At 34.5% G+C, this 20552-nt stretch overlaps 2 protein-coding genes across 2 annotated transcripts in view; one reads left to right on the forward strand and one right to left on the reverse strand.

Annotated features, from left to right (window-relative positions):
- Positions 1-8886, reverse strand: part of LOC107623018 (copper-transporting ATPase PAA2, chloroplastic) — a 10230-nt gene extending 1344 nt beyond the window's left edge. The window contains 14 exon segments of the mRNA XM_016325137.2: positions 27-201; positions 454-902; positions 1176-1255; positions 1554-1620; positions 4765-4870; positions 5171-5280; positions 5773-5841; positions 5988-6098; positions 6422-6586; positions 7218-7304; positions 7472-7525; positions 7627-7724; positions 7988-8065; positions 8149-8886. Of these exon segments, the coding sequence (XP_016180623.1) occupies positions 27-201; positions 454-902; positions 1176-1255; positions 1554-1620; positions 4765-4870; positions 5171-5280; positions 5773-5841; positions 5988-6098; positions 6422-6586; positions 7218-7304; positions 7472-7525; positions 7627-7724; positions 7988-8065; positions 8149-8797 (2298 nt within the window). The 5' untranslated portion in view covers positions 8798-8886.
- Positions 15023-16492, forward strand: LOC107620881. The gene is made up of 4 exons (XM_016322978.1): positions 15023-15182; positions 15358-15849; positions 15972-16190; positions 16284-16492. Exons 1-4 carry the CDS (start codon positions 15023-15025, stop codon positions 16490-16492), a joined length of 1080 nt encoding a protein of 359 aa, XP_016178464.1.

A 20552-nucleotide genomic window follows, 5' to 3' on the forward strand; every position in this document is an offset into this window, starting at 1 on the left:
TTAAGTGAGGATAAAAATTATCGTACCATTGCAACATGATGTCCAGAAGCTTTCAAAGATGAAATAAACTTAGATTTCTGCTGTGGGGACAATGATGCTTTCATAAAATCGCTTCCAATCCCAACTGTCTGTGCTACAGTTGCAACTGCCTCTTCCCTGTCTCCTGATAACAGGACCATTTCAATCCCCTTCTGCTTGAGTCTTCCAATAAGTTAAAAAAGTCAGCCAACACAGAACAAATGTAGCATAACAAGAATTCATAAATATATTAAATCCTACAAGAAGAACTGTGCAATCAATTTGCATCCCGTTAATAGGAAAGTAAACAAGAAAAGAAAAATCAATATTTTCTTCTTACAAATGAACATGACAATGTTACTTGTGCATTTTGTATAATGCCATAGAACTTTTTAATATTTTTGCTTGAAGGTACACAAACAGCATTAAACATACCTTGCTACGGTAGATTGAGCATCTTCACGTACAACGTCAGATATGGTAATAGAACCAATGATGCCTTCTTCCTCACGTCCAACATAGACAACAGTTTTTGAATAGTTTGAAGATGTCTCTGATGAATGATTCATCAAAGTATGTTCGAGATTCAATAAATCAGAGGGGTTCATTTTAATCTGGAAGCGATCATGGACCCATTCTAAAGATCCAACTGCAACTAAACGCCCATCTATTTCTGCCAATGTTCCAAAGCCTGGTTCTACCAATTGCCCTTGTGTAACTGGAAGGACCAGCTCTAATGACTCAGCTTTATTGATAATAGCCTTTGCAATTGGATGAGATGCTGTTTTCTCCACCGCAGCAGCAATCTGAAGTATTTCTGATTCTCCATAATTAATAGAGCTCACCGAGGAGACAACTGGTTTTCCTTTGGTGAGGGTTCCGGTCTGAAATTGGAGTGTTTCAGTCAATCTACTACTATTGTACTTAGAGAGCCTTTCCTTCTTTATTCATAAAAAATATTTAACTTAAGCCAACAGTGTAAGAAATTCATCCTATTAATGTCATTAGTTATTTAGGACGAATCTTGATTTAATGACACCCATGTATGGATCCTTACCCTATTACGCATGCATAAACATAGTGGCATATGTATGTTTAGTGAAGGAGAAAAGGGGAGGGGGGAGACAACGATAATAGTCCATGGACTTGGAATTTACCTTGTCAAGGGCAATATAATTTATACTGGCCAAGCGTTCTAGCACATCTCCCCCTCTAATAAGAAGTCCTTTTCTTGCCCCTAGTCAATTTTCAACATGTGTTATGCTTACTTTGTAAAGGCCGGTTTAAAGATACTACTATGTACTTAAAATTCTGAACCAGATTATCAGGCCGTAATATTTCTTTGCAATATAATTTACAGAGAGAGGGGGGTCCAAAAAACATTAGTATTAGAGAAAATTGATTCAGTATTTGAACAAACAGGTTTTATAGCATGACTTGTGGAGTATACATTTCACATTTGGAATCAATATTCAAGTAACTTTGAGTAACATGTATGTTAAGTTTAATAAATGCGAAAAATATGGGCAACTTACCAAGGGAGGTGCCAACCAAGATCGCTGTAGGTGTGGCAAGACCCAGTGCACAAGGGCAAGAGACAACCTGCAAAAGGGAAGACTCTTTATTATTTAAATAACAATTAACTCAAAGTAAGTTAGAAACACAATGCATGGTTGTCCTGTGTGATAAATCTCCTTTATACAGGAAGATTAAGTTGTATTCATGCACTCATCTCTGTGACCCAACTTTTCTCTTCATCTCTTTTATTCACATTCTTGCCATTACATATACAGTTGGTTTCAGATAGATAACATTTCAAATATTGCCTTGTAGCAGATGTCTGAGAGCTGAATAATGTGGAGGGTGAAGGCTATTTGAAATGACTTAAAACTTTTAACACAAAAATATGCAAAATATTAATAATTAGGTTATAGTATTTTTTTGTCCATGAAATTTGTCAAAAGTAACTCCGCTTATGCTATAGCTGCAGTACACAGCCGGTCTCAAACTCGAATAAAGGAGGAGAGTTGTGTTAGGCCTTCGACAGCCAACATAAAAACTTAGTCGAATATTTATGACATGGATTAAAGACGTTATTGCGCTAAAGCTAGGTCGTTGCCCAGAAGCAAGGCGCTGTATGGATCGCGTACAGTGTCAAAATGAGCAAGAGCCGCAGCATTAGTGCCCGGGTGTAGCGTTAAATGAGCAAGGGTTCCCGCGTTTTCGTGAACGGACGAAGGTAAATAAGCTAGTTCACAAAGAAAAAGGTAAAAGTCGGTGCGACAAAAAGTTGAGATTTGGAACATGACACATAGGCACTCTAACAGGAAAATTCATGGAGGTGGTGGATACCATGACAAGGAGAAAGATTAACATCATGTGCTTACAAAAAATAAAATGGGTCGGCGCGAAGGCTAAGGAGTTGGATATCTCCGGATTCAAACTTTAGTATTCAGGAAAAGTGAAAAATAGGAATGGAGTAGGTATTATCGTGGATAAGCAGTGGAAGAAAGGCATAGTGGATGTCAAGAGGGTGGGTGATCGGATCATCTCTATCAAACTTGTGGTAGAAGGAAGTACTTTTCATGTGATTAGCGCCTATGCACCGCAAGTGGGTTCGGCCGATCACTATAAAATAAGGTTTTAGGAGGATCTAGAGGGTTTGGTCCAAAACATACCTTTGGGAGATAAGATTTTCTTATGAAGAGATTTAAATGGCCATATTGGAAGAGAATTGACTGGGTATGAAAGTATTCACGGAGGTCATGATTTTGAGGTGGTCAATACCTAGAGTAAAATTATTTTGGACTTTTCCTCAACTTTTGACCTTGTCATCGGAAATGCATATTTTAAAAAGAGAGACGAACATTTTATAACCTATAAGAGTGGCATGACAAACTCTCAAATCGACTTTTTGTTGAGAAGAGTAGACCGAAAATTTTGCATTAATTGTAAAATTATTTCGGGAGAGAGTTTAACAACACATATAGGACCCGGTAAAATTAAAAATTCTGATTGAAATTTGGAAGGGTCTTGAAGACAAAGATATCAGTTGATTGACCATACTTTTTAATGAGATTTTAAGGTTAAAGAAGATGACAAATGAGTGGAGAAAGAACACCATGATACTTATCTATAAGAATAAGAGGGATATATAAAGTTGTAAAAACTATACAGAAATCAAGCTCATGAATCATACCATAAAGTTATGGAAAAGAGTAATAGAACGGAAGATGAAACAAAAGACACAAGTAACAAATAACTAATTTGATTTTATGCCAGACAAATCCACCACTGAAACTACATACCTATTAAAAATGATGATAGAGAGGTATCGTAGTAATAAAAGGGATCTACAGGTGTTTATTAATTTGGAAAAAACGTACGATATGGTACCAAGGGAGGTCTTATGGAAGGTTTTCGAAAGGAAGAAAGTAATGATTGCAAATATTCGTGCAATTAAAGACATGTGATGGGCTATAACTAGCGTGAAAACTCAAGATGGTGTGATAGAAAAATTTTCTATTGGTATAGGGATTACACTAAGGATTATCCTTAAGTCCATACCTTTTTACATTAGTCTTGGAAGTACTCACAGAGTATATCTAAGAGCCTGTGTCATTGTGCATGTTTTTTGCCGATGATATCGTCCTTATGGAAGAGTTAAGGAAAGACCTAAATAAGATGGTTTGCGCATAAACCGTAGCAAGACGGAATATATGGAATGTAAGTTCGACTGCCAAAGGGAAAACCCTAATACAAAGGTAAAGATTGGAAAAAATATCCTACAAAAAGTTAAAAGTTTTAAGCATCTTAGGTACATCATATAGGATAATGGAGAGATTGAACATGATGTAAATTATATGATCCAAGCAGGTTGGTCAAAATGACAGAGTGCATCTGGTTTTATATGTAACAAGAAAGTATCTTTAAAACTTAAAGGTAAATTCTATTGTACTGCTATCAAACCGGTTATGCTTTATGGTACAGGGTGTTGGGCGGCCAAAGGGGAGCACGAATATAAGTTAAGTGTGACAGAGATGATGTTGAGATAGATAAGTGGTCATACGCAATTGGATAAAATAAGGAACGAAGATATAAAAGAGAGAGTTAGAGTAGCACCTATTGTGGAAAAGATGATAGAATCGCGTTTCAGGTGATTTGGACATGTGAGAAGAAGACCGACAGAACACCTAGTCAGGAGAGTGGATGAGATGGAAGATGGACAAGAGGTGAAAGACAGAGGAAGACCATCCATGAGATTATCAAACGAGATTTACATATAAACGGTCTCTCTATAGACATGATACACGATAGAACTCAATGACGTCGTTTGATTCATGTGGCCGACTCCACCTAGTGGGACAAGGTTTTGTTGTTGTTGTTTGTTGAAATTTGTCAAAAGTTTCAAAAATGCCCCTAAGTTTTATTTTGTTTCAATTTTATCACAAATATTTTCGATTTGCATCAAATATACCCTTGACAGCTAAATTTTAAAAAAGTTTAGGACCAATCTAACAATAATGCATAATAAGGATATCTGATTTACTTGTGTTGAAGATTGTTCTTGTAAAATTATTGCTGAATTGGTCATAAACTTTTTGAAAAATTAGTCGTTAAGGGATAAATTTGGTGCAAATCGAAAACTTCTAAGACAAAATTAAAACAATAAAAATTAGGAGTACTTTTAAAACTTTTAACAAACTTCTCATCATAGATCTGAAGTAGAATTTTAAAATCACTCACCAAAACATCTACAGCAAGCTTTAAACTCAAAAGCAAAGGATCCCCTTCTGGGCCCGCAATATCATTGAGCAAAACATCAGGAAATATGTTTGATCCAATATAGTACCTGGAGACAATTGCAAGAAACTTGTTAAAGCTAAATGGTATATGAGCCATACATGAATCTTTTTTCCTTAGAAGAATTAAAATTGAAAGATAATCATAAATCTTATTGCCAGATTCCGAGACAACTTTTTTTTTTCTTTTGATGTGTTAGAGGCAGAACTATACCGTTTGGATTAAAATGTGAAAATAAATTAACAATAGTCTCCACTTTGTCAAATAAGCCCCAACATTTGATATAATTGATGCAAATCACACGGCAAATTTTTTTAAGGAAATATAGGCAAAGCAGAAATAGACTTACCAAAATGCAAATGTTGCTGCTGACATAGTCATTACGCTGTATACAAATGGCCCTGCTATGGAATCAGCAAGCCTCTGTACAGGTGCTTCACGTGACTGGGCATCCTCAACCTAAATATACAAGAAAGAGCCATGAGTTTGACAACATTGGGGAAATTTTCTCTGCAAATGTTTGATTTCCATCTATTCCCTGCATCAATGTGCTTTCAGCCAGGCAGTCTTAAACCATCATTCCCGGATGTGCATGATTTGAAATCATATGAATCAAGTAATTAACAATTTATTTAAATTAGCATACATTATAACAATTAGGCCTGGAAACAATTATATGATTAACTGGAAAAGAAAAAAATTGAATTGTTATGAAATAATTTGAAAAAAGCTCTAAGGGCTAGCAGAATTTATTGTTTTTGGCCAGCACTTTGAGCCATTAGTCCAATTCTTTTAGTCTAATAATCCAACAATATACTTTTAGTCCACACTTTTAAACATTGATGGCTAACTATTGGCCAAAAACAACAAATTCTACTGGCCCTCTAGCATTTCTTATTAATTTTAGATAGCATCTCTCTACTAATCTATCACACAAGATGAAATACTAACCATGCGTACAATCTTGGATATCATTGTGTTGGAGCCAGATGAAGAAGCTTCAATCCTTAAAGGTCCATCCTGAAATAGAATTTGTATGGCCAATCAATTAGATTAGTAACAGCACTCTGAACCAAAGGTAGAAAAACAAAATTGCACAGGAGCCCTAAATGTGAATGTAGTGCAACAACATAAAATTCAATATACAAGTCTCCATATAACCTTACCCAATTTATAGTTCCTGCAGAAACTGTGAGGCCTTCCTCCTTAAATACAGGAAGTGATTCTCCAGTAAGCATGGATTCATCCACAACACTTCTTCCTGAAATGACCTTTCCCTGCCCAGGTATTTCTAGCATTAGCAAGCAAGAGCATTGAACCAACAATTTTCATCAGATTCTCAATCTTAAGATATGAAGGGATGCAGTTCATTTCAAGCATAGAAGACTTGAAAGTTGAAACTGCTTGTCAGGACAATGTCATTATTATACTTTATAAGCTACTGATGATTGGGTCAAAAAATCTACCTGGTCATGGGCACCATGAAATTACTATGCATAATCGAGATGATGATGCTAGAACTTAACTCAGGCACCACAATACTGCTTTATCTGTTTCAATAAAATAGGCTGAATTTCGCTAAACAGTCAGAAATGCTTACATCTATAGGAATAGTCTCTCCAGGCAACACCAACACTGAGTCACCTACTCGGATATCATCAGTTGGGACTTCAACGCAAATTGTGTTAGAACCGAGCACACTCTCTGTAGATGGTGAACCTTCCGATGAAGTAACCACAAGTCTTGACTGAGTAGATATCAATGACTGGCAAAAATACACAACAATGGAATCACATAAGACTAAATAATGGAAAAATAATTAAGTTTAATAATTACTCCAACAGAAAAATGACACTCTTTACAGGGGAAAGAAAAAAAACTATAACGATGTATAATACTCATAAATGATGCACTTATTTCAACCAGAGTTCCCAATCTGGATTATTCATTTTGACATATGAAAGTGATCAGAAAATGGAAATAGCAGTCGTAAGATTGAAATTTTAAATAGAAAATCAATATATTTCCTAATTTACATTGCTTCAACTTGCAAAGCCACTTGCATTTAGGCTTCCAAGATATAAATTTTCACCAAAACTGTTAACAATATCCAACAGAGCCTACAAACATTGGAAATTATTGTTCTTGTAAGCATAAATATGATTCCAGATTGCTGATAGCAAAGTTTAGAAAACTAGAAATTGACGGGTTAAAGATCGGAACAAAAATAAATATTTTCAATTGCAACAAGGATGCAAGAGAGACAGAAGAATCTTTAAGAAAAAAAGGGGTCCAACCGTCGAACACAAGGACTAAGAATACAGTACAGGCAGCATTTTAGACATTCCACTGTGGGATACTGTCAGATGAAAGAGATGAACAATAATGCAACTTACAAGGAGTTCATTCATATCACTAGATGCCTGAATCCTTGCCTTTTCCTCCAAAGAACGTCCAAGAAGCACAAAACCAAGAAGCATGACCTGCATGCTAAAATACGCAATCCCTACATGAGAAGCTTACTATTGACATGAACAAGAAAACGCCAATAAGAGAACAAATAACCTATGAACAAAGTGCTAAATCAAAATGAATATTTTCCAGTTTCAGATATCGGAACATATGATTGTATGAAAGGAAAGAAAGTCACCGGCTCATCAAAGAATGTTGCATCCCAGGCCAACCCGGGGTTCAGTAGTGATATCTACAGAAAGAAGATGAAGTTTGATTAATTCATCAAACCAAAACAGGAACTTGGCAGTCTTATAGCTTAGCAGAACGGTCAAATTCCAAAGAGAATCTCACCGAACTGATGATAAAAGCAGCTATAGAACCAAATCCCACAAGAGAGTTCATGTTTGGTGATCCCTTCCTAAATGCGTTTAGGCCATCAAAGAGTAACTCTGCATTACATGAATGTAGTACATTAAAAATTTTACAAGTATATTCATAATTAATAACAAGAAGAACAAAACTGTTATAATACAAATAATTATTATTAACTAAAAAATAAAATACATCTTTAAATTATATTATATATAATAAATAAACGTCACTTCCATTATTACATAATAATTACAAAAGTTTCGGTTATGTAGTGCCTTAATTTAAATTTTAAAAGATGTTGCTGTATATGGAAAGCAAGATAGAAGAGAGATGAACCAACCTCGTCCTGGTCCCAAGAGAGACCCCAGAGCTATACCACCTTTCACATATGAATTGTGAAGAATTTCCAAAACCGATCCTACGAATTATAAAAAGCAAGTTATGATCGTGTAATCCAAATTTAGTTTATTTATATTGGACCAGAATTAGCAGCTGAATTACCATGACCAATGTGAATCCCCAAAGAATGAAGAACGTGCGAAGCGTGAGATCCACAGCACAGCGCCACCAAAGCCCAAGCAAAAGCGACACGGCTGCGGCTTTTGGCGACGAGTTCCTCCTTCTTCTTCACAAGCTCCTTCCACTTCCTGACGTTCTCTGCAACTCCCAAACTCGACGCCCTTCGTTTCGTCGGAAAACCGCACTCGGTCAGCCTCCGGGCCAGGCTCTCCGCAACCGTCGCCGGCTCCTCCACATCTTTCTCCTCGTCGAGCCGCCTGAGCTTGACGGCGGCGGTCTCGGTTAACATGTTGACCACGACCGAGTCAACTCGGTCATCGGCGGAGAGGATGTTCTTGACTCGTGAGACGCAGGCGCCGCACATCATACCGGAGACGTCGAGCAGGAGCGGGGAGTCTGTAGTCTTTAGCTGAGCTGGCTCCGGCGAGGCAATCTCGGTGCGTGACGAGTTAGATACGAGGAAATGTGACCGGAGGAATCCCGGGCGGTGGCAGTTGCGGTGAATGTCGTTGCGACGGTGATTAGTGGGAAGAAGGGGAAGGAACTGAACATGACGATTTGGTGCGTGGTTGAAGGAGATGTTGGATTTCGGGTAGAGATTGAGCTTGAGGAGTTGAGTCGTCATGGTCATGAACGGAGAGAGAGAGAGAGAGAAAGAGAAAAGGAGTTGAGAACGTGAACCACGAATTTATCGTGTTCAACTTGTGTCGCACCTACTCTCAGCTCGTTTCGGACAGAGTAAGGTAGCGGCGTGCGTCCAATATCTTTCCAATCCAAACATGCCACGTGTGTAAATCACGTGACATAAAATGTTTAGAACTTCATCTTGGATTAATAAACACACACTGATACACAGAACGAATTGCAATCAAATAAACGTGATTAAATTATTAGGAATGCTTGTTAGGTTCAAAATACGATACCTTGTGCATATAGAAATTAAAACTTCTACTATATTTAATAAATCAAAATATGAAAATTGCCATGGCTAAAATCAATAATTTTTTTAAAATTATCTGAAAAATAATTGTTCATGTATTATTTTCCAAAGTTCCTTTTTTTTATAAAAAATTACCAATATCCAAGATAAGTGAAAAATTAATGATGATTGAATTTCAATGTATAATTAAATTTTGTTTTTGATAGATAATGTTATCAATAGTAGATGAGCATCAGATAATGAGGGGACCTAACTAACCGAGTTAGCAGGTATCTGTTGACGCAAAGGTGAAGTGTCCCAAATGATGTTTAGATAGATTTTTCTTTTTGACACAGATGTTTAGATAGATTAGTTAATAGAAATGGTCCGAAATTGGGATTCTTTTTAAATAAATAATTTAAATATTTTATTTATGGATATAAATAATTGTAATTGATTTATCAATTTATATTTTTTCATTTATCTTATTTATAGTATAAACGAAATAAATTTGTGCATATCTATTTATACTGTAAACGAAATAAGTCATATTTCACGTTGCACGTATCACATTTACATACGTGATACATGAAAGAGAGTGATCAACACATATCTTGTTTACACTACAAATGAGATATTAAAAAAATTAATTTGTGTGCACTGTAAACGAGATAAAGTACGACATATTTCGAGCAGCTATAAAAAGATCGACAATTATTTTGTATTTTCCACAAACATTTAACTTCTTTTCCTCCCTTTCTTCAATAAATTTAGTAAAAATGTCTAGTAATAGTAGATATATTGTTGTAAGTGTCTATTTTAATTGTCATTTGAAAAACAGTTACACTGGAGTTATATTTGAGTATGATAATCTTACTATATTGTGCACTCGAAGAGTAAATTTTTTATCTGAGTTAAAGAATCTAATATTGACGAACTTCAGTAATAATGGGACAAAATAGGTTAGAAGAGTTAGGTATAGGTTTGTATCACCGATGAAATATGGAGTACTTCAGTTTCGTCTATTTTGGCTTGATGGGATGAGCATGCGCATCTCATGTTTGATATCAACGGGAGAATTCTAGCGAACAAATGATGAAACTTTTTGTGGAGATTGGTAATGTTAGTGGTGGTGGCCACTCAAATTTTATCTAGGATGACTCACGTCTTGCACCATCACCGCTGCACTGTGCTAGTCTAGTGGTAGACATAGACGTAGACGGTAATGAGTCCGATGAAGAGTATGTTACCAATAGCAACGATAGTGATTCTTTTGAAAATGAGGAGGAGAAAGAGTTTGTACCAAAGACTCCAGTTGGTACTTTAGTTCGGTATCTTCTACCTACCCATAACCAATTTCGAAGTTATCACATGTATCCAGTCCTATCATATATTGCATCTGGACGCGATGTTCAAAGAAACACCAATGCAAAGTAGAGAGGCAGTCATGAAGTTTTCAATATTGTGACCAATGCGATAGAATCTCGGATATTGGTAAGCCTTACTTTATAGTGTAATGCATATTCTTATTTATCATGATTATTTTGGTTTTAAATGCCTACTGATTATATTTTAATACGTTAGGAGATGCGTAAATTTGGCAGTCTGCACACCTGTTTAACCCCACCATGTCTCAAGACCATCGACAGTTGGATAGTAACCTTATATATAGTGTCTTCTTACCTCCTATACAGTCCAACCCATCAGTTACTCTCCCTATTTTACAAGGTGCAGTTAATAAGCGAGGTCTCTCACAAACATAAATTAAAATTAAAAATATAAAATTCGAATTAAAGAAATAAAAAAATGTAATAAATATTTACTAAATAAATTAAATTAACTAATAAATTAAATTAAATTCATTAATTAAAATTTACTAATAATACATTCCACCACTTAACAAATGCTAATAACATGACAATTAACTTATTTTATGTTTCTAAAATAACATCTAATCCAGTCATATATAATAGATACTAAATCTATAAAAATACTCTAACTATAACTATATGCTTATTTAACTAAAAAAGAAAAATAACAACACTAACCTTGAAAGTCAATCACTCCAACGATATGATACATTACATTCAGGCGGTTGATGTCATTATTTTGTACATCTTTGCACCATAATGTCAGATTACCTCAAGAATATCAAGAGAAATGTCCAAAAAAGAGAGAAAGAAAGTCAAAAAGGGTGTGAGAGTAACATGAGTCACGTTGTAAACAACTTTCTTATATAGGTGCGGTCCTTGCTTATCTCGTTTATATTGTAAGTAAGATAAGCCCATTTTACAACACATGTGCAAACGTGATACGTGCAACACAAAACGTAGTTCATATCATTTATAGTATAAACGAGATAAATAAGAGAATACAGATTGGTAAATAGGCTACAAATTATCTATATCCATAAATAAAATATTTAAATTATTTGCTTAAAAAAATCCTCGAAATTAGACTGCTTTTTCTTAATATTGTAGAAGATGAGTGATTTTCTTCATTATTTTTCCTATGCGTGAGTTACACAATGCCATGGGAGAAAACTTTAAAGGTTAAGTACGATTTTGATTCTTAAAGTTTAGGCTGAAAATATTTTTCGTCTTCAACCTTTTTTTGCATACAAAATCGTCTCTAAGGTTTAACTTGGTTTTAAAATCGTCATTTTTACTTAAATCTTAAAATTTTGGACCAAATTACTCCTAACAAAAAAATTATAAAATAAAAAAATAAATAAAATAAAAGAAAAAGAGTGTTTGAAGTTGAGAGAGAGAGAGAGAGAGAGAAAAAGAATACGGGAAAGAAGAATAAGGGGAAAAGGAAGAAGAAAAACGAGAAAGAGGTAGGTGGTGACGACACTGAGGAGAGAGGACGGACATCGCACACTACGTTGCCATTTATGCTCCTGCACCAGTGTTTGACGTCGACGCCAGTAGATCGGTGAGGGAGGATGTCACGCGCAGCGTCGCTGTTTCTGCTCCTGCTCATCGCCGCTCGCTGCTATTCCTTGCGTGGTCGCCATTTTCGTAGGGTTCCAATTCTATTTTTTTTTGTTGATTCTTTGATATTTGAAATGCAGATTTGTTGATTCTTTGGTACTGATTTCTGCTTGTATTTCTTTTTTATTACATTGTTGACTCTTCTATTTCTGATTCTTTGATATTTGTTGATTTGTTAATTACATTGTTGATTCTTCTAATTCTGTTTCTTTTGTTTATTACATTGTTTTGGCTTCTAATTCCATTATTATTATTGCTGATGCTGTAATGAAGAAGAAGGAAAAAAAGCGAAACTGAGTATTTTGGTGAAGAAAGTTTGTTGGAGAATGGTATTTTGGTTTAAAGGACGATTTTAAAACTTAGCTGAACCATAGGGACGATTTTTTATGCAAAAAAAATGTTAGAGACGAAAAAAATTTTCGATCTATATCTAAGAACTAAAATCGCACTTAACCCAAAATTTAATGTGTCAGAACACCACAAATTAAAACAACATTGCCAAATTGTACGTTAAAATTTTTAATCATTTAAAATCAAAACGGCAATGCCGTTTTGTAATAAAATAATTATTTAAAAATTTTACTATTAGAAAACAGCAATGCCGATTTGTGAATGTTTTTTTTAAATAAAAAAAATGAAAAATAACAACAATGTTTTGCCTATTATATAGATTTAAAAGTTGAAATTGGTCAAAACAATGTTAACGTTGTGTAGTAAAAGTAAAAAGTCATTGACATTTTGTACTCACACGAATAAAAAAATATAAAACTAACTATAAAAAGAGCCATGGTGTTATTTTGAGAACATATTGTGGAGAAATAGAAGTGAGCAACACAAAGTTGTTTTTCGTTTTTAGGTTTTGAGAGTGTTATTTAGTAGTTGGCTTTACATATGTTGAGTGAAAAAAATTTGTGGGTAAATGTATTGAGTATATTAAATGGAGAATTATATTAGTTTAAAAAAATATTACAATAGTCAGATTTTGCATGATACACATGAGGGTATGAGTTTTTTATGTGAAAATCCATGTGTTATTGTTGTTTCTCTTTCGATAACATATGAATGATTTAATAATATACTTTCTCAAAGTGTAAATCATCAAATACTGAATAGAGTGATAAATATTTTGTACAGGCAGCCTGTGCTAGTATTTGGTAGTTTCATTCAATTTCAAATAATGCATGTGGCTGATGAAGTTAGTATGCAGGAAAAACTTTTGACCTACCATTAAATTAGAGCACAAACCTCACTTATCAAGTTATATGTTGAGTTTGAAGAAAAAGAAGATGTTGATTTTTCATAACCCAACATAGATAGAATGGGTTATAATCAAGGTTCTGAAAACCGGTTCAGATCAGCCGGTCGAATCGGTCGAACCGCAAACCATTGAGAAAAGTGGTTCAGACAAAAGGCAAAACCGTAGATTTCAAAAACCGCCATCAAACCGGTGAACCAGTCGGGAACTGGTCGGTCAAACCGAACCGTGACCTGACCGATTTTTGAAAAGGCAACTAAATGTTGCTGTGTCACTCACCAGCAATCCCTAACTCTTACTCCATCGCGCAAGCCAAGCCTTAATCAAGCTCCTCTCAGTCTCTCACACACACTCAGTCCAGGGAGGGCTCCTCAGTCCTCTCAATCTCATCGAGCTCACCTCCATCCAGCCACCATCTCGTGCCGCCGTCGTCGTCGTTCCTTCGAATAACCACCGCCTCGTGTTAGCTCACTTTCCCTCCATCGCGCAGTAGCCAGTGCAACCTTCGAAGCCTCCATCGCGCAGCAGCCATCGCAACCTTCGAAGCCACCATCTGCTCCACCACTCTTGCATGCTCTGTCTCCCTTGGTCACTCGGTGTCTCTGTCTCTGTCTCTCAGGGTCTCTGTCCCTCTCCGCAACCACAGTCTCTTGCATGTTCTCTAGGTAATTTTTTTATTAACTATGAATTTATGATTGAACTCTGATATAGTGAAGCTCTGTGAACTCTGATTCAAGTCATTCAACTGTGAATTGATATGGTGATATAGTGATTGAATAATTATTTTTTTGTGAACTGTGAAGTGTGAACTGATATAGTGATATAGTGATTGAATAATTGATTGAATAATTGTTTGCCTGTTTCAACTGAACTAAGTTACTGATTCAGAACTGTGAACTTTGTATTGTTATTGGATTGGATTGTATTGTTATTGGAATGGATTGTTATTGACTGTTTGCCCGTTTTAATTGAATAATTGGATTGGATTGTATTGTTATTAGATTGCTGGTAATGTTTAGGTATGGATGAGAATATCAACCAAGAAATACCTAAGAATAATAATGCTGAGAATAATTCGGCTTCGAATGAACCTTCTCTTCCTCCCGGATCTAACGAAAGTCAATAACATACTTCTAATGTTCGGGAAAAAACTGATCCTGCTTGGAGATATGTTGCTTTACAAAATATAAATGGAAAACCGCATTACCAATGCTTATTTTTTCTGAGTACTTTTAGGGGCAGGAGAATTAATAGAATGAAAAATCATTTGGCGAAGATAGGTGGAGATATTAAGAAATGTTCTAAGGTCCCTTATGACATAGAAAAACAAATGGAAGGTTTATTGAAAGAGATTTAGAAAAGTAAAAGTAGTAAAAGAAAAGTAAGTTTCAATGAAGAGGGTAGTGATGAGATTGAGGATGCAATTCATGAAGTAATAGCGCAAGAAGAACAACAAACTCCGAATCAGTTACCAACTAAGCAGGTGATTGGAGGCGATCCCAAAAAGAAAGCAAAAACTATTATTCCTCCTATGTTTGCACCAAGAACAACTCCGGGAAGTCAACCAAGTCTGAAAAGTGTGTTTCAAAACAAAGAGGCGCTTCATGAAGTTGATAAGCGAGTGGCTAGATGGCTTTTGGATTGTAGGATTCCTTTCAATACGGTCATGTCACCATTTTTCAAGATATGTTGGATGGTGTTGCTGGCATTGGGCCTAGTTATAAAGGTCCTTCTTATGATAAGCTGAGGGTTAATTTATTAGCCGATCTCAAAAGGGAGTGTCAAATAGTTGTTTATAGCTATAGGTCTGATTGGAAAGAAATTGGATATATCCTCATGGTTGATGGTTGGACAGATCAAAGGCAAAGAACGTTGATTAATTTTTTGGCTTATTGTTCGAAAGGGTTGTGCTTTGTAAAATCTGTAGATGCTTTAAATGTGGTAAAAAAATGCTTCAAGCTTGTGTGACTTATTTTCGGAGGTGATTGAATAGATTGGACCTGATAATATTATTCATGTAGTGACTGATAATGAAGCGAATTATGTTGCTACTGGTAGGCTTATTAATAAGAAGTTTGAAAATATTCACTGGTCACCTTGTGCTGCTTATTGCTTGAATCTTATTCTAAAAGATATAAGCAGCATGCCACATATTTTTAACCTTGCAACACGTGCTTCGAAGATTACTGTGTTTGTGTATAATCATACAGTGTTCTTGTCTTGGCTAAGACAAAGAACTACTTGGAAGGAGATTGTTCGTCCAGGTGTAACTCATTTTGCCACTGTCTTCATCATATTGAAGAGTATCTTTGAGTGCAAAATGGATTTACAAGCATTGGTTGTTGATACACACTTTACCGGACACAAATTAGGAAGAGCTATGAGTGCAATTATCCTAGACAATAAATTTTGGGATGATTGTTTTACTGCATGCAAAATTGTGAGTTCATTGATTAAATTGATGAGGTTGGTAGATGCCGATGATAAACCATCATTGGGAATTGTTTATGAAGGTATGACGAGGTCAGAAAATGGAATCAAAGAAATGTTCAAGCATAGTAAGACTGCATATCAACCTTACACAGAGATTATCAACTCAAGATGGGACAAACATTTGAAAAAAAACTTCATGCAGCGGCTTATTTCTTGAATCCTGCTTGCTTTCTCGATGAAAATTATAAAGAAGCACCTGATGTCATGCGAGGTTTACTTGATCTTGTTACATTGCATTGCAAGGTTAATAATTTAGATTCAGTTGAGGCAATGAAAGAAATACACTTATATAAAGATCGAAAAGAAAGCTTTGATAGGCCTGAAGCTTTTCGAGCTGCAAAAAAACTTCAACCTAGTAAGAGTATCTATTTGATAATTACTTTTTTAGTTATTTTATGTTTTCATTTCCTTAATTTGATAACTAATAGTTAAGCTATGGGATTGTAACTTGTAGATGAATGGTGGAGGTTGTTTGGTAGTTCTGCTCTATGTTTACAAAACATGGCAGTTCGCATTCTTAGCCAAGCATCTGCTTCTTCGGGATGTGAACGAAATTGGAGTCTTTTTGATCAAATTCATACAAAAAGAAGGAATAGATTGGAGCATGATAGGCTAAGTGATATTGTGTATGTTACATATAATTTACGTCTTAAATCCAGGTAATATAGATTTTATCCTTTCATTTCATATCATGAGATTTTGTGTAGTTAATATACTAGGCTTATCATATATGGTATTTAATTTTTTAGAACGGAAAGACAAAAGAGAAAGCAAAAGGTGCAATATGATCCAATCGATATTGAAAGTATTGATTTGGTTGACTTTTGGGTGACGGAAGAGGTTGTTGAAAAAGAGCCTGATCTTCCAAGTAATATTGAAGACTTGCTTCGTGAGTATTATAATTTATTGTCTGATAATTTATTACAACAGTTTTAATCTTTAATGTATTGATAATACGTTATATATTTAGTTAGATGAGATTGATGCTGATTTAGATCAAGGTGGTGGTGGTGGTGGTAGTAGTAGTACATTTTATTCTGCAACACTTGATTTTTCTAGTCCTAGTAGTGGACATGAAGGTGATGATATCAACGAAGCAAATCTGCAACAAGTTATGGCAGATTTTGATGATTGATGACAAACTTGAATTAGTTGGATGCTAGCATCTTATGTTTATGTTTGATTGGTTGTTTTTGTTATTTGACTTTTGAGTTTGTATTTGAATGAGATCATAACATTCTGGTCTATGTAGTACTTTTAATTTGGATAATACTTTAAGATTTATATTAGACTATAATTATGTTTTAATGTGTTTATTTATTATTTTATTATAAAACGATTTTTTCAGTTCTACCATGGTCGAACTGGTTGAACCTATGAACCAGTAAACCAATAACTAGAGCGGTTTGATAACCGGTTCGGTTTTCAGAACCTTGCTACAAATATAAATTAACTAGAAATATAAACTAATAATAACTAAAACTTCTAATATTTTATATAAAAAAATTCTCAAAATAAATCCTAGTCATTAAATAACAATGAAGGCTAATATATTTTAGTCAAATTTTAACACAAATATAAATTTATTATTATACGATAGATAGATTTTATTATTAAGATACGTATTTAAGAATGTCAATATCATTAGCCAACACTAAACAATCTTTCAATTCTCGAAACTACGTCAACTTTATGAAGCTTCCTCTACAGTCTTTCTTCCTAGGTGCAACACTAAACTGATCCAAACATTCAGCCTCTAAGGCCTCATAACTACTGAGGGTCGGTCTTGTAATTGGCAGACCATTCGTCGGAAGACTAAGAATTATCGTCACATCCTCCAACGTTACAACACACTCACCAATCGAAAAATGGAATGTGTGAGTCTCATGGCACCATCTTTCAATCAGAGCATTAACCGATGTCGACTGACATTGGACAACTCTAATATGGGAAACGTGATAAAAGACAGTCTCCCATAAATACCCCTCCAGAATTTAATTGTACGAATCCGGCGGCATTAAATGGTACATTGCAACATCCGTGAATCCTACAAAACGTAGCCATATATCAATAGAAAAAAGTTTGGTAACCAAAAATTTTCAGTCATAATTAGTCAAAACTTTCTATAATTTACTTCATTTATATAACTTAATAACAGTTTTATTTTTTATCTCACTCTCCTATTAATCCATTTATCATATTCTTATCAGCCCCATTTATTAATGACATTAATTATAATATCATATTCCTTATTATTAGGCATTCTTGTAATCAATACTTAATATTTTCTTTTATGATTTAATTTTTATATTTAAGAATACAATAAAAACTAATAATAATTATAAATAACGGTAATGATAATTTGTATTAAATGATTTAATTGTAATTGATTTTTTATTTTTGTTAAGTCATTTATCATCATCAATGGAGATACAAAACTTGAAAACTACCCTAATATGGTTTTGTTTCCATTAATTCAATTATTTTCATTCAAAATTCACAACTCTAATACCATTGCAAGCACACTTAGAAATTTAGAATAAGCCAAGAAATTTTACAAGAAGTCATTTTTATCATTGCAAATAGTATGACAATTAAATTCGACCTCGGTACTTATGATAGAAGGTGTGGATGAAGAATTTGAACAACAGACGGACTCATCCGACGAGGTTGTTGTCAGTCAACCAATTTTTGAGAATATGAAAAATCACATTAGTTTTGATGAGGTATGGTAATGAACCGATTTATTTCTTTTTTGTGTTTTTATGTGTATTTATAATTATATTGTACTACTAAGTTCATATACATAACATTCATACGTTCATATACATAACATCTATAATTACATACAACTAACATCTAAAAATTAAATTCATATTTATTAGATATTACATCCATACACGTATCATTTTTTAGTTATTGCATAAGTAACTATAAAGTTAATACAAATATTTTTAAATTTTATCATAATTAAATTTTAAAAAAATGTCAAATTCTTAAATTAATTTATTCAATTGATAAATTTACTCATAACATCCATAAATTCATACACATAACATCCATAATTTCATATTAATAATATCCATAATTTATACTCATAATATTCATAATTTCATACCTATGATGTCTATAATTAATAATTTTTATAATTAATATTATCAAATTTTAAATTATACGTCTTATTGTATTCTTTAAATTATCTCATAAACCCAGAATTGAACAGATTCAAATTTTTTAACATTGCAGAATTGAAAAACCCAGAATCCAGACCAATATATTTCATCATATGGCATTCAAGTATTCAACAGAGCAGAATTGAAGAAATCAAAAAATGAAAAACAAAATTATTCAAGTATTCATTATTGAACAGAGCAGAATTCAAATATTCAAGTATTCAAATTCAAGCTACAACAAATTTATTCACATTTGATTAATCATATAAAAAACAAAATTAAAAAATTAAAAAATTAAAAAAACAAGAACAGAAGAACTGAAGTCTGAGGAAGTGAGGAACACAAAGCCAGAACCAAAAATGAAAAGTTGAAAACAATGCCAGAAAGTAGAAACCCAGAACTTACCCGCGACGTGAGTGAGCAGCGACGGTGAGTGGCCCGCGACGGTGACTGACCCGCGACGGAGAGTGCCCGCGACGGTGAGTGCCCGCGACGGTGAGTGGCCCGCGATGGTGACTGGCCCTAGCGCCGGCGTCGGTTTGGATTCACGGAGGTTGTTCTTCGACGGGGAGTGGGAGTGTTCTTGCCTCTTGGCTTCTTAGTTCTTGCTTCTTTCTTGGATTACCAGATTAGGGATTAGGGTATCACCAATTCAACACGCGTTTTTTCAGTTTTCAGTTTCACCCTTTTTTTAAAAAAAAAAAAGAAAATTCAAAACGGGATGCGATGGCGATGGCGATGGCGGTGGGCTTCACTGATGGCTGTGGGTGGCGATGGTGATTGGTGGCGATGGTGATTTCTGGAGCTTGGGTGAATGGTGGTGATTTCTGGAATCTGGAGAGGGGAAGGGAAACTGATTAGGGCTTCGACGCTGCGTTCCTTTTTTACGCGTTTTTTTTTTAATAGAAAAAAACGACGTCGTTTAGCATTTTAGTTTTCAAACTAAAAACCGTTAAAAAATCGGACGGTTCTCCCGGTTCACCGGTTAACCGCTGGTTTGACCGATTTTTTTATCAGTTTTTTGTCAGACGGTTTTTTATATTGTCCGGACCGATTAGGTGATCGGTTCCCGATTATTCCGGTTGAACCGGCCGGTCCGGTCCGGTTTTCAGAACTATGGTAGAAGTTGTTAAACATTTTTAATTTAACTTCCATAATTTTTGCAGAGAATTATTGCATTTAATGGATAATAATGTGATTGAGAGATGTTAAGGATTTGATTTGAGAGAAACTGAAACTGATTTTAGAAAGAAGATTAATGACTCCAAATATGCAGTAAAATAGTAGGTGTATGTCACTTACTTATCAAGAGAATAGAAATTTTTACATGTCATTTCTATATTGTAATTATTTTTTGTCTACCTAACATCTCCCATATCAATAAACCTTAAACGAATCTTAAACATAAATCTAATTTTTATTAGATACATTAAAAACTACATATTCTAATGTCTAAAATCTAATTATTTTATAATAATAATTCTTATTCCTTATTTTCTATTTATATAACCAGAATAATTTTAAAATATATTAAAAACTTCAATTAAATT

The sequence above is a fragment of the Arachis ipaensis genome, chromosome B10 (assembly GCF_000816755.2).
Source record: "Arachis ipaensis cultivar K30076 chromosome B10, Araip1.1, whole genome shotgun sequence".
NCBI classification, from domain to species: Eukaryota; Viridiplantae; Streptophyta; class Magnoliopsida; order Fabales; family Fabaceae; genus Arachis; species Arachis ipaensis.

Coding starts and splice junctions, on each gene's coding strand:
- LOC107620881 (XM_016322978.1), top strand. CDS start 15,023: ATGTTGGATGGTGTTGCTGGCATTGGGCCTAGTTATAAAGGTCCTTCT. Junction 15,183..15,357: donor ATATATCCTCATGGTTGATG/GTTGGACAGATC, acceptor TTATTCATGTAG/TGACTGATAATGAAGCGAAT. Junction 16,191..16,283: donor AAAACTTCAACCTAGTAAGA/GTATCTATTTGA, acceptor TGTAACTTGTAG/ATGAATGGTGGAGGTTGTTT.